The 15,251-nt window shown below is 33.0% G+C and overlaps 1 protein-coding gene and 1 long non-coding RNA gene across 4 annotated transcripts; one reads left to right on the plus strand and one right to left on the minus strand.

Annotated features, from left to right (window-relative positions):
* Positions 1-1,733: 1,733 nt before the first annotated feature.
* LOC147076280 (uncharacterized) lies at positions 1,734-10,805 on the minus strand. The gene is made up of 4 exons (XM_085941686.1): positions 10,607-10,805; positions 10,221-10,373; positions 9,005-9,151; positions 1,734-4,719 (listed from the first exon to the last, which is right to left on the minus strand). Exons 1-4 carry the CDS (start codon positions 10,751-10,753, stop codon positions 2,137-2,139), a joined length of 3,030 nt encoding a protein of 1,009 aa, XP_085797812.1. The 5' UTR covers positions 10,754-10,805; the 3' UTR covers positions 1,734-2,136.
* A 2,140-nt stretch (positions 10,806-12,945) lies between these two features.
* Positions 12,946-14,406, plus strand: LOC147076281 (uncharacterized). 3 transcript variants are annotated; one of them, XR_015069580.1, is made up of 4 exons: positions 12,946-13,169; positions 13,550-13,667; positions 13,756-13,899; positions 14,135-14,406. It is a non-coding gene; the product is annotated as an uncharacterized LOC147076281 (long non-coding RNA). The 3 variants fall into 3 exon arrangements; XR_015069579.1 differs by having other exon boundaries at positions 13,550-13,661; XR_015069578.1 differs by having other exon boundaries at positions 13,550-13,899.
* Positions 14,407-15,251: the final 845 nt, after the last annotated feature.

A 15,251-nucleotide genomic window follows, 5' to 3' on the forward strand; every position in this document is an offset into this window, starting at 1 on the left:
TCAATTGAGTCTTATTTAGCTTAACTTTTTAACATACACTATTAATACATATTATTACAATAATTACTCATACAGTCATTACAATACAAATTTATAGGAGAGGAAAAAAAAGAAAAAGAACAAAAACAGTTTAAACTTGTAGGCCACACTCAATCAGAAACATTTGGACACACTGGAACGCCTTGATATTCGGCCGAGCCAAAAATATCGTGAGATCCAGTGGCAATTGGTACTTTTGTTTACTTAAATCTTTAAGAAGCCGCTGTCTCTGGGTATCATACAGAGAACATTAGCAAACAACGTGGTTAACATCTTCAGTCTCACTTCCGCACCGGCACCCAGGGTCATTTATTATACCGAAGCGAGCCAGGGATGAGGCAACATTATAATGGTCCGCTCTAAAGCGATTGATTGTGACGATTGTTTCCCTATTTAGCATTTTATTGGTATACCATGGTTTGTTTTCAGAATTGTAATAACTTTGATAGTACTTTTTTCCTTTTGTTAGCCCTTGTTCTTTTAATAAATTATCTGTTTTAGTGTTGGCTATTTTCTTGAATGTTTCAAAACAGTTTGTATACGGTATGGGGAGACAAATTCGGTCTAATGGAAAAAAGTCGCCTGCGGGCTATTTTACTATAACCATTATAAAATATGTGATTGTGGAATGCACATTTTGGTTAGTGTGTCGATATTCGAAAACAAGTGGATTTATTGAAAAATACAAACATTCGTTAAAAATATTACACTGAATATCCTTAATTTTACCTGGAACATCATTTGGGAAACGTTTCTGTTGAGCATATGTTTTTAACCCTAGCGATAAGTAAGGCGCTCGACAGAGATACGCTCAAAATATATTGAAAATATCCGTTGTTGTGAATCTGTTACATAACAATTTATAATTTAACCCGTAAACTAGACATTTTAAAATACTTCTATATTTAAAACTAAGACTTAGATACAATATCAGATTTCAACTTACATAATTGGCTGAATAAATTGTCTTAGTCTATGAATAAACTAGCTGACAAATAAAAATCACGAGATAAATTTATTATTTTTAACAACAATCAATATTTATGTGATTGAATCCCTAGAAATTATTTTTTAAAATTATCTTATAATTTATTTTGAATAAATGTGCACTTACGTAAAATGTAAGCGCTCCTTAAGGACGGACGTGCTCAGCATGGGTCAAAATGGAGCTTTTTTTCGATTTTCAAAGCATGATTCTGGACATTCCTTAAACGTTGTAGATAATCTATTTATATAATTTTAAAGCCTTATTATCCTTTATATTTATTTTAAACATTTGATGACTACATAAAGTATTTTTATTACATAAAATAGTATTCTTTTAAACCTCTCGCTCTAATGTTTTAGAATATAGTCATATTTCAGTACATAAATGTGCAGTGGTGTTAAGATTTTTTACATGTATTAATTTTTAAACGCATTTATAATACCATCAGTATTACTGATGTTGACATTATTATAGTGAAATATTTGCGATAAAAAATTATATTCATAATCTCTGTGATCCCAAATTTGACAAGAACTAAACATTTTATTATTTAAAAATTGAGCACGATTAGGATATTTGAAAATAATTAGAGAGATTATTATAAGCAATGTCTTTGATCATTTAAGTGTGATAAACATGCTACGAATAATGATTGTTTTAGGTTTGTTTTTGAAAATAAACTTGTCTATGAAAGAAAATCCGTTTTAGTCTTTGACAGCAAAACACGTTTTATTCTTTCCTTACCAAACCTGGATATATTTCATCATAAATTTAACAATTTATAATAATTATTGACCTAAGAATAAGGAAGTATTTTATTTTAATACGCCATTTTATTGGCATTTCCCAGTGATTAACCTACAACATACGGCCGTAGCGATAAATTGACAAACGAAAAATAAAGTAGGGAGTAAGACCATGTTAACGCGCGTATTTGGACGAGTAACGTTTAAAAAAACGATTTTATTTTAGGTTAGGTATTTCTTAGGCACACACCATAATCATATTATAGTTTTTCATCATTATACTCATTTTCCTTTCCTTATATTTAAACCGTCGGGTCGCGATAATTTAAATGAGCACACATCGCATTGACGCTATTTATATCATTAGGTATGTCTTTTTTTATGTATTATGAGATTAATCATATGCGAGAATTTTATTGGGCACAGATCACAACTGTATGGCTTTTCACTAGTATGTGTCCTTATATGAATTATGAGATCACTTCGCGCCGAGCACTTAAATGAGCAAACATCACAATTATATAGTTTTTTATCACCATGTGTCAGTTTATGCTTCGTCAGTCTATTAGATGACGAGCATTTATATGAACAAGCATCGCAAAGAAAGAGTTTTTCACAACTAAGTTGTGTTGTTTTATGTCGTTTCAAATAACTCAACTTCAAGAATTTTTTTAGGCACACATCGCAACTATATGGTTTTTCACGAGTATGTTTCAATTTATGCATTTTGAGAAAACTGGGAGAAGAACACTTAAATGAACAAATATCACAACGATATCGTTTTTTAACACCATGTATTAGTTTATGCATCGTAAGTCCTTTTGATGACCAGGACTTATATGAACAAACATTACAATGAAATTGTTTTTTACAATTATATTTGTTCGTTTTATGTCTTTTCAAAGATTTCAACTTCAAGAATGTTTTTAGGCACACAACGCAACTGTATGGTTTTTTACCAGTATGAGTTATTTGGTGCGATTTGAGGTCTCTGGATGACCTGCACTTATATGAGCAAATATCGCAATGAAACGGTTTTTCACCGGTATGTATCATTTTGTGCATTTTAAGACCACCGGATGTTGAGCACTTATGTAAGCATACATCGCATTGAAATGGTTTTTCACCAGAATGTCTCCTTTTATGCAATTTGAGACCGTTGGATGCCGTGCACTTATATGGGCAAACATCGCATTGAAATGGTTTCTCACCGGTATGTGTCCTTTTATGGAGTTTTAGATTACCCAACTGCGAGAATTTTTTTGGGCACACATCACAAGTATATGGTTTTTCACCCGTATGAGTCATTTTATGGGCTATTAAAACTCTGGATGACGAGTACTTATTTGAGCAAATATTGCATTGAAATGGTTTTTCACCGGTATGTTGTATTTTATGCATTTTAAGACCACCGGAAGTTGGGAAATTGAGTGAGCAAAAATCGCATTTAAATGGTTTTTCACCTGTATGTGTCAGTTTATGCATTTTAAGACCATTAGATCTTGAGCACTTAAATGAGCAAACATCGCATTGATATGGTTTTTCGCCTGTATGTGTCATTTTATGGTTTTTAAGATAATCGGCTGACGGACAATTATATGAACACACTTCACAAAGAAATAGTTTTTCACCACTATGTAAAATTTTATGCCTTTTTAAATGACCAAACTGCGAGAATTTTTTTAGGCATACATCACAACTATATGGTTTTTCACCAGTATGTGTTCTTATATGATTTATAAGATTACTGCGCGACGAACATTTAAATGAGCAATCATCACAATGATAAAGTTTTTTATCACCATGTGTCAGCTTATGCTTCGTCAGTTTTCTGGATGACGAGCACTTATATGAACAAGCATCGCAATAAAATAGTTTTTCACAACTATGCTGTGTAATTTTATGTCTTTTCAAAGACCTCAACCAAAAGAAGTTTTTAAAGCACACATCGCAACTATACGGTTTTTTACCATTATGTTTCATTTGGTGCGATTTGAGAACTTTGGATGACCTGCACTTATATAAGCAAATATCGCATTGAAATGGTTTTTCACCGGTATGTATTATTTGGTGCATTTTAAGACTACTGGATGTTGTGCACTTATATGAGCAAACATCGCATTGAAATGGTTTTCCGACAGTATGTGTCATTTTATGCGTTTTAAGACCCCCGGATGTTGTGCACTTATATGAGCAAACATCGCATTGATATGGTTTTTCACCAGTATGTGTCAATTTATGGTTTTTAAGATTATCGGCTGACGAGCAATTATATGAACACACTTCACAAAGAAATCGTTTTTCGCCACTATGTAAAGTTTTATGCCTTTTTAAAGGACCGTACTGCGAGAATTTTTTTAGGCATACATCACAACTATATGGTTTTTCACCAATATGTGTCCTTATATGAATTGTGAGATTACTGCGAGAAGAACACTTAAATGAGCAAACATCGCATTGAAATGGTTTTCCACCAGTATGTGTCCTCATATGCATTTTGAGAATGCTAGATGAGGCGCACTTATATAAGCACATATCGCAATGATGCGATTTATCTTCTTTGCGTGTTTTTTTGTTGATATTGAAAACAACGGAATTCATCACGCTATGTGTTTTGAAACCTTTCCGCCTCTTGCATAAAATATTGTGGCTTTTTAATTTGGCTTTAGATCCGCAAACTGAATAGCAAATATCACAAATAAAATTTCGTGGAAAATGTATTACTCTTGTCAGCTTAATCCGGACCACCTTTAGCATACACTGTTTATCCAGTTCCTCTTTAATGTCATGGTCATCTATGGTTATGTCTGAATGCTGGGTGATCCCTTCGTCGAGATCTTTGGATGCACATAGGCCGCCTTCCTTACAAACTGTTTTTAAATTCAGGATAGGCAGTGGACTCTCACACTTGGAACTGTGCCCTGTGAACCATCGCTGAGCAGAATTCTGTAAAAAGATTTTGAACCCTATTGCATTATTTACAGTAATATAAAGACATCATATTGTAAATACACATATTTTATTGTTCACCACTATGAATGACAAACTTATAATCTCAATTATTGCAAAATAGATATTTCTACACATTAAGTTGTCAGTATGAAAACCTCCGGAGAGGTAAAAAGGATTTATACGGATTAGATACTTAACATTATGTGATTAAATGAAATGTATTAAATTATAACTTTATTCGATCATCAGTATTAAAACCCTTTCCCGGCGACCGTATTCCAGTAGGATACAGCTAGTACGTAACACATGGGCGACCGTATAGCAGTCAGATACGCAAACCTTGACCTGTGGATAACGCAAGAAATATTTTTCATGCGGCATTGAGAATTTTATTAAAAAATAGCCCGATCCATCCGCCTACTTCCACCTATATAACTTTGTCAAAAATATGTTGTTTTAATTTCATAAACATCGATCTTTCGAACCCTCTCGATCTATTGAGATTCGCCGGTACGATTGCATCAGTTCAAATCTACGCGGTATTTTTTAGCGCCTGCGCACTAGGTATACAAAATATTTTCATTCGAGTTTGAGTGTGCGCCGAGTGATTTATCGTGTCAAGTTGAATATTCACCGCGATCTTTACAACACCATGTTTGCGGGAATAAAATACAACCAAAAAAACGAACCTGTGTCGTCAAAATATTTATAAATATGTACTTGAACTTGTGTTCTGGATTATGTCATTTATTTTTATTACTCATGGTCATGTCGTCATGTGTCACCCCAATTGTTTGAAAGTCATAAATCGAGCTCATTATTGAAAGTCGTAAATATGTCGTAAAGATACGTCCACACGGAATGAAAAAATATAATATATTATTATATTTTAGTTAGGACGATTGCGAGTTTTACCAATAAATTACAGGAAGGAATATATAAAACGTATAAATAAACGTAAGTATAAAAAAAAACACACGGGTATACAACATAATATAAAATGTAAATCATGGAATATTGACTTTTCAACTGTATTACATATTATCTTTGTATGCAATTTAATGTTTATGAAATTTTAAAACCTCACGCAATAAATGTTTTTATAGCACTTTTACAAGCACGCAGCAGATTTTACAAAATAAATATTGTTTTTTTTTATAAAACATGAAACGACAATCACTAACATAACACAATGCTCAATAAAACTGAAAAGTTTAATCTAGTAAAAATCCAAATTACACTAAAAAAAGAACATAAGAAATTATTACAATATTTCCACCACTGTGGACTCAACTTTACGCGACCCATAAAACTTGTAATAATATGCGACACAATAAAAGCTATTATTTTCAATATTTTTAACGGCATTTTTAAGTGTTTCTAACATGACTAAAATAAAATTAGTGTCAGTGATTTATTTCTTTTCATAGGCGCACAATCTCAATGACGCGTTTTTACGTCACAAACATGGCTGCGTATTTTTTCGGTACAAGGGACTATGGACGATTTTATTCAAGCATTCACAGCTAAATTCAACAATCGATTCTATTTTTTAGTGTGGCACTTCGAACCTTATGTATCTAGGCATGATAACAGTAATACCAGCTATTTTTAATTGCCGTATTTATCATAATATAGCGAAGCATAGCATTTAGAAAAATGATACCGCAGAGAGAGCCCCTTTCATATTGAAACTGACGCGGCGGCCGGGTTAATATACACAGTCTCAATACTTCAGAAAGCAACCTTCCAAGAAGCACGACTTAGATAATTGAATATTATTCCCATTGGAGATAATCGGCGCCAATTTGGCGCCGCTGTTACAGGGTGCAGGACATGTTCAAAATGAAAGATTTTAAACCATATATTGATTTTTGTAAAAGTCGTAATTAGTTTATAATAGACGTAGTATCATTTGAGCGTAGTTATGCACAAAGCAGCCAAGCCACAATTTTGAAAAAAATGAGTTATTGTGATTTCCATAATCTCACACGTTTGTTTTACGTTCTGCACAAATCAGCCAAGCTGCTGTCATACAAACATCTCATATAAATGCGTTTTAAAGATTTTGCAAATCGCAGAATATGACATTTTCGATTTGCATAAAGCAACCAAGCTGCTGTCATACAAAAATGTCATATAAATGCGTTCTAAAAATATGCAATATTCGTTCTGCAAAAAGCAGCCAAATGATAATATTATGTACTTACGTAAATTTTTAAAATCGTGACTGTAAGGTGTGTTTTTCTACATTCAATCAATAAACATTATTTTCTCAATTACATTATATGTTTTTCATTTTATTATATATATTATAATATACAGATTTTTCATATAAAAAATAGTGCCAGGCAGCTAAATATTGACGTATAATTTGCTAGTTTTTCGAATTATTTTCAGAATTTTGAAATTCCCATAATAATTTAGTAACTTAGAAGGCTATTTTTAAAGAAAATAATCAAAAATAAAGACTTTTCTGACAAAAATAAAAGATGGCTGCATTCTGCAGAATGCACATTCTAAAAAAAATCATTTTACTCAAAACACCTGGACTGCCAAAACACCAAAATTTCATAGATTATATGCTTTTATCTCTTCAAAAGTTATACAAAATCATATATATATATATAATATCTATCATTCAAAAAGTATACACAGTATACAGTGGCTTTGTTGATTTAAAGAAACACAATTTACATAAAAGTGCTTCTATCTCTGTTTGAGGTTTGTGTGGCTCGGCTGCTTTGTGCATAACTACGCTCATTTTATGGTGTTAGTTATGTATAGTCCTACATATTATTTAAGAATTATTTGATTCATAAAATTTATTTTTATTTAAATTTGTCAAAATAATGATCAATTTGGTTTGAAAATCAACGCGAAGAAAACCAACGTCTTGTGTAATAGCACCTGTCCTGATCCAAATTTCCTTCTGATTAGCGACGGACAAAACACCGAGAGCGTCGACAGCTTCAAGTACCTGGGGGTACACATCACGGGAGATGGCATTTTGCAGAAAGAGCTCGCTATCCGAATGGGAATGGCTGGAGAAACATTCAACTCAATGCAGAATGTCTGGGACTCACGATTGTACTCGGTCAAAACCAATTTCCGCCTATTCGACGCTTGCTGACTTGCGACGGTGCTGCTTTACGGTAGCGAATCATGGCTTTTTACGAAGGGTCAGAGCAACCGTATACTGAGCTATGAAAACAGATGTTTGCGACCAATACTGGGTGTCGGTGGTATGACTTTAGGAGCGACGAGGAGATAAGAGAACGCACCAAGCAACCTCTCGTCACGCTGAAAGTGAAGAGGCGACGTTAAACCTGGCTCGGCCACGTGCTGCGGATGCCAGAAGAGAATTTCAACCTGGCTTGCCTGTTCTTCAAGCCGACCGATTCCGGCGAAGGCCTAAATACAATCTACAGAGTGTAAACGGTGGAGCTACGGGATGCTGATTTGACTTGGAACGAAGCAAGAAAACTGGCGAGAAACAGAGATTCTTGGAGGCGCCGCGTGGTGTCCATATGCACCAGTTAAGGGGCGGATATGGCCAAAGAAAAAAAAAGAAGAAAGAAGAAGGCGGTTTAGTGAGCAAAATAACATAAAAAGGCCCTCCGTCTTCTACATATCTTAAAAAGTACTGTATTTTTCTCAAGTTTCAGTATATCTTTTTTTTATCATTTACTTGTTTCATAGACTTTTTAACTTTGTCATTTCGTATAAAAATGGCTAAAAAAACACAAAAATCTATATTTGACATGTTTTCTAGATTCTACTGATACACAAAATAACTTAAAATATAAGTAAACAATTTAATACCAATAAATAGTTAAGGGATTTATTTGAATTAAATGAATAATAAATGAGTAATATTAATTTTAGTAATCAGTGTGACTTTTTAAGTGATCCTCAAAAATTCACCCTGTCTCCAATCAGTGATGATCTCCATTATTAATTCATAACAAGCCAAATACATTTCCGAGATCCAAACCATAACCATGACACCATTGAAGGTATCTAAATCCGATAACTTTTCCCTGGCCACATATTGATGAATCAGAGGAATTAAACTTTTTAAAGGTATCTTTCCGCTGTCGATCGGATTCGCAGTTCTTCTGGGGATATGTAGATATTTACTTGAATATACATATTAAGCAATAACTACAAGTTCTAAACTGTCGAATAAATAAAAAAGAGAAATAGTTTTACGAGTGTTTAGCCGATACGGCAAGATAGTTAAGAAGAAGTATATAATATATTCAATTGAACGTACCTCATCTTCTGGTCTGTTTTCTGAATACGAATATCCAGGTTGAGGGTCTTCGTCATAGGATGGGTCTATGGTATCTTCAACAATCTCGCGTTCGGCGTGAACGGGGTCAGTCTCATGTTTATTATCAGTGAATCCGGCTGCAGGACACTATTAGAAACAAAATGAATTGATGAATAACTAAAAATACTTAGCTAAAATGTCGAATTAATAAAAAAGGGAAATAGTTTTACAATTAGTGTCTAGCCCAGTGATGGCCAAACCGTAGCGCATTGCATCTTTTGCGCATCGTAGTTGATATTAATAGCCATCTCAATGATCTAAATTTAAAACTGCAAGGCAAGAATATAAATTATTTTCTAGCTTAGTAAATAGCATCAGTTCATTTAAAATGAAATTACAACTGTTTATCTATCAGTGACAAAATGATGATTTGAGACAATTTCCACACTTAAAAGAGCAGAGTAGAGCAAAGAAAACTGCATGCTCGCATTTATAAACCTATTTTCAATTAGTGAACCAAATGTAATACAGATGTCTTGTAACGTACAAAATTTCAACTGATTGATTTAAAAACAAATTCATTATTGAAAATGACATTTGATGAACTTTTTCCAGATGAAAATGCTTCTGACTTAATTAATTTTCAGGCGTTCATGACCCTGTGAACATTTCCCAGAGCTAAGAAAATTTTCAAAAAGTTATATATATCGCTTTGGATAGACATATAGATGTAAACAAGCATTTTAATCCATCAAATTGATTAAAAGCAAAACAAGGTTGCGAATAACTGACTCAACTTTAAAGAATTCTCTGCTTCTCTCACTAACAACTTTAACACAACACATTGAAAGACTAGCAAAATCTAAACGCTGAAAATATCTCAGTGCTCCATCCCGCTCAGAGCTATTTCACTCTCATCGCATCCAACAACTGTGGTCCTGAGTTATATTCACTAAACGAGCCTCTCCGGCAGCTGTAGCACCATCAGCTTGTCTCACGTCCAAGAGATCATGTCTGACTATTGTAGATTGGTGCTCCAATAAACGTACGTTTTTGTTTTTTAACTGGCATAAATTAATTAATTTAATTGCGTAATTGAGCTATTTTCCAACCCCAACCGTGAACGTAATAAGGTAGAAAAGGTGCTTGAGTTATATGGGGCATTTGAACACGACTGTGAAAAAAAATGGATAGGGTTAAGTACAATTGAACGTACCTCATCTTCTGGTTTGTATTCTGAATACGAACAACCTGGTTCAAGGTGTTCGTCATATAATGGGTCTATAGTATCTTCAACAATCTCACGTTTGGCATCAACGAGCTGAAGGTCAGTCTCAGGTTTAACATCAGTGAAGCCGACTGCGTGATACTAAAAGAGACAACATAAATTAATGTAAAGTTAAAATCAAGAAATTCATTGTTACAAGTATTCTTACAATATTTTGAACACACAGTGGATTCGTATAAAATAACACGTGGCAGTGAAATGGTTGGGTAGAAGGTTATGTTTTGAAGGATTATAATTTTAGAACCACGTGCGTTATTAAATAATATAGATAGTCTATACAATTAAATCACAGGAAATTAGCATGCTAAACTAACCTCAAAATGACAACTGGTCTCGTCGATATTCTCTTGCTTTACATAGGTAGAAGGGACCAGACTATATGGATGATCAGTTTGTATATCAAACAAACGCTCGCCTTTTGTATCAGATTGGTCTTCATCGCATTCTCTTTTTACATCCATGTTTGCTATGATGCTAGGAACAACGTGACTTCTCTCTTCGATGGACAAAGTAGGGAGCGTACTATAAGGCCATAGACTATTTGTTCAGTGTTGCTATTCGTAACCGATCACGCGATCCAAGAAATCATACCTTTTCCAACAAAATTATTATAGTACGCGTTGACTACTTGAAAAAGTATAGATTTTTGTTTTTTTACCAAGGTTATTAATATTCTGACGCCATTTTTTTATATCGATATTGATTGATCTAATAAGTTGTAAATAATTTTAATCGAATGGGTATGGTTTATGATAATATTTGTCATGCAATCTCGTAAAAGAATGCATTACCTATAAAATTTAAATGAGTATTTTTTTATTAAATAATCTAATATTCTGTGAAATATATTAATAATAATTACCTAAAAAACCATTAAGGTTCAAATAGACTATATGACGATCGGGCACATTTATATGCTAGAAGCGTTTTAGTGTATATGATCAAATCTAAGCCATTCCGAGATTTATGCTTCAAATACACTCAAATACATTTTCGACATATTATATAATATGACCGATCGTTATAGAGTGTATTTAAAGCATTACCTATAACATGAATTTGTTTTGTCTGTGGTCATGGCTGCATTGACGTCTTTCTTCTTCAAAGCATTGTTTTAGATTAATTACCTTCCTACTTAGGTAGGTAAAATACCAAACAGTGAACCAGAGTGTTTAGTATAATAGTAATATAATAAAGCTTCACTTTGGTTCAAGTTTCATGTTCATTTTACATATTAGGTCCCTACCTAAGTAAATAGGTAAATAATCTAAAGCAATGCTTTGATGAGAAAGTCGCCGAGACAGCCATGACCACCGGCAAAACAAATTCATATAGGCAATGGTTTTATAATCATTATTAGGTTTTATATTTCACAGCATTTTAGATTATTTATTAAAAAAAAATATTGATCTAAAATTTCAAATTATGTAATGCATTCTTTTACGAGATTGCATGACAAATATTATCATAAACCATATTCATTCGATAAAAATTATTTAAGTACAACTTATTAGATCAATCAACATCGATATAAAAATGGTGTCAGAATATTAATAACTTTGATAAAAATCAAAAATCTATACATTTTCAAGTAATCAAAGGTCCATTTACCTGGATCACCCAATGTTAAAACTCCAACTTTTTTTGTGTGCATTTGTTTGTGCATCGTTAGTGCACGTTTGTGCACGATTTTTTTTCGTTTGTGCACCTATAATAACCGAAAAATTCCAATTTCAAATTGGGTGTTCCAGCTAAACGTTGGGTCACCCAATGTTGAAATTTCAACTTTTTTTTAGTGCATTCGTTTGTGCATCGTTAGTGCACGTTTGTGCACGCGTTTATTTCGTTTGTGCACGCACATTAAGGGGGTTATTTGCATTTCAATTTGGGTGACCCAGCTAAATGCTGGATACTTGTGTCACTAAACTTATATTTTTTTCAAAATTTAAATTGTAAACACTAGTGCGTTGGTAGTTAACGTTAGTGCACGATTCTTTTTTGTCTTTTCATCTGTATTCAGCGCGCTATTTAATTTTTAAGTTTGTATGCAAAACCTGACTGCGTGGGTTTATAAATATTTCTTTTAGTAAAATCTCTTGTCGCATAGCTAATGCGCAATCCTGCATACTTTTTTATTTTTTTTCTCATATAGTGCGTGAGTTATTTGATATGAAATATTTGATGAACGTTAAGTAGAACCATCCAACAAACTTTTTTAATTTTTTATTAGGTCATCAATTTGACTATTATTAGCTTACGTTTGTGCACGTGCTTTTTTTGTTTTAGAGATATAGCCTCCCCCAAACCAAAGCGAATATTCGCAGCGAATTCGCAACGCCCTCGCTGTCGCTGTCGCTACCGCTTGGATTTGATGCGACTTACGCGCTTGGCCCCACACCAAAGCGTCAGCGACGCAGCCATAGACTAAATAATTTTATTTACGCGCCAGATTTAAAAATTGTAAATAATATTAATATTTTACGCCAAATATTCTATAATTTTTATGAATTAAATATGAAAAATATACGTACACTACAGTGCTTTCAGAATTGCTACAACTTTTACCCACTTTGCGTAAAGTGTATTTTAATTATCTGAAACAAGGTGGCAGCATTGGATGCAGCCATAGACTAAATACATATACGAATGTCAAAGTGACAGTTGTGTGTTGACAAAATGTACACGTCTTCTGAATGCTTATTACACGCTGAAGATATAATGAGATGGCGTGCGACAAATTACATCGACATTTAATATAACCTTACTTTATGACAGGGCAAGATTGCCATGGCTCATAGATAAGATAGATTTACTCAGTTTCATAACTGCACATATTATAAATAAGCATTTACCATGAAGGGTTAACAGGATTTGAAGGTAATATGCTATTGAAATAACATGTCTCCGTTATTTGAATTGTAGGTTTTGACTATTTTGCGTTTCTTCGCAGAGGGAGCGTACCAAAAACGGGTAGGCCAAGTCTTCTGCGCAATGAGCCAGGCATCAGTAAGCAGATGCATAGGAAACGTGTCCGATGCTATAATAGCAGTGCTTAGTAATACTTACATACAGTCGCCATACAGCGCTGACAGTCTTTAGTGTTGTGTTGATACCCTCTGATCAATTTATACAATATTACAATGTACATGTCATGTAACTAGAGTAACTGCGCATAGACACAACAAGTAAATTACCTACTCAATAAGAATTTAACGGGAATATTATTTTGTGTCGGTAAAAATATTTTTTAATTTCAGACTTCAAGAAAGGGCAGGTTTCCCGAAAATCATTGGGTGCATTAACTGCACCCATGTGCGAATATACCCGTCATACTTGGAGACTTTCAAAAATGAGCGCAGGAAATTTTCTGTAAATGTAAAATTCGTAATAAAATCTATGTTGTTTCTGATACATTCATATTCATTACGTATAATATCATAACATGACATTTATTTTTATGCAGGTATCTGACATGGACATTCTGGCAGTGAGTGCCAGATTTCCTTTGAGTGTTTATGACCAATTCATATTTAATGGATCGTTGGTAAAAACTGAAATGAAACATCTACAGAACGACAAGAATTGGGAATTTTGTTCTATTAGGGAAGTATGTTAAACTTTACTTTACTATGGCAGTAACAGTAACAAATATTTTTGTTTGGTTTATATTCATCCGTATTTTGTATAGGTACTTCAAAGGAATCAAAATTTTGCATAGGTATGAATATGATATTTAATGAAACAGTTTTTTAATTATTTAAATCCTGATTTCTAATATTTTTACAACTTTCAGTCGAAAACATATTCAAATTAACAGACTGTGTATATTGAAATCATTCTAGTGCCACCATAGGCCAGCCAGACTCACTACACGGCTGCCCGCTGTTTGACCAGGGATGTGATTGAGTGTTTTTGGATAATGGACCACACCAGATCGCATAGCTACAGCAACAAGTGCAAGACCAACCGTGGCTATACATACAGTATACATGTATATATTAAATATAATTTATGTATATTTATTTATGGCTTATACACCGAAACAAAATATGTCACTTAACTGTACTTGAATATTTTTGCAGGATCATTCAATAAAAAATACTTGGTTTAGGTTAAGAAAGTTTTAATAATCATTTTTGCACAGAATACAAGAAAAATATTATAATTATTAGAATTACAATGAGCTTTAAAAGTAACACGATATTGTAATAAAATGGACAAATATGAAAAAAAATAACAATAAATTGTATATAGATAGGTAGACAGGGTTCAGATGATTCTGGCAGTGCAGGCGACTCATTTAGGTGTCAGTATTGTTACTTTCAAATGACAATAACACCGTTCCAATGTGATTCGGTCGTGCCAGAAGACTCTGTCCTTCTTCTATTTAGTAACCGGGCGTTTTACAACTTTAAATGAAAATTAAGTTGGTATATAGATAGTATATTTTTTCTAGTATAATATTATTTAATTAGGTGACTTTTTATTTCTTTATTACTTGAAATGGTGTTTACATGGTAGATGGATTATAATGGTTTTGAAATATAGTTATTTTTGTTAATTCTACTTTAACTGAGTCATTTACCTTGACAGCTGTTTCGGCACATAAACTCATTTTCGGAACATTCAACAATAATTTGTGATTATAAAAGAGCTACAGGTCACGTGGCAAATTAAATACGCTTAGTTAAATAATAAATACATACCAAATATTTTACAAAATACACCACATACATCCATCGAATATGGTAAATAAAATACAGATTCAAGTATCAAATAATTCTTGGATAAATAGATGTTTATGTAAGTATATGTTTTTTTAAATACTTACATGATACTGTGTTGTATAACATTTAAATTTATATTTTTGATTTTGATTTACATACTTAAATGTACCTACATAAATTTGTAATGTACAGTAGGTACTTAATTACATTTTTAACATTAGGAAATTACCAT

Source organism: Rhyacophila brunnea, unplaced genomic scaffold, assembly GCF_057557595.1.
Source record: "Rhyacophila brunnea isolate RB1 unplaced genomic scaffold, BYU_Rbru_1.0 scaffold_13, whole genome shotgun sequence".
Classification (NCBI taxonomy): domain Eukaryota; kingdom Metazoa; phylum Arthropoda; class Insecta; order Trichoptera; family Rhyacophilidae; genus Rhyacophila; species Rhyacophila brunnea.

Coding starts and splice junctions, on each gene's coding strand:
- LOC147076280 (XM_085941686.1), bottom strand. CDS start 10,753: ATGGATGTAAAAAGAGAATGCGATGAAGACCAATCTGATACAAAAGGC. Junction 10,374..10,606: donor AGACCAGTTGTCATTTTGAG/GTTAGTTTAGCA, acceptor TGTCTCTTTTAG/TATCACGCAGTCGGCTTCAC. Junction 4,720..9,004: donor AAAACAGACCAGAAGATGAG/GTACGTTCAATT, acceptor ATCTTTTTACAG/AATTCTGCTCAGCGATGGTT.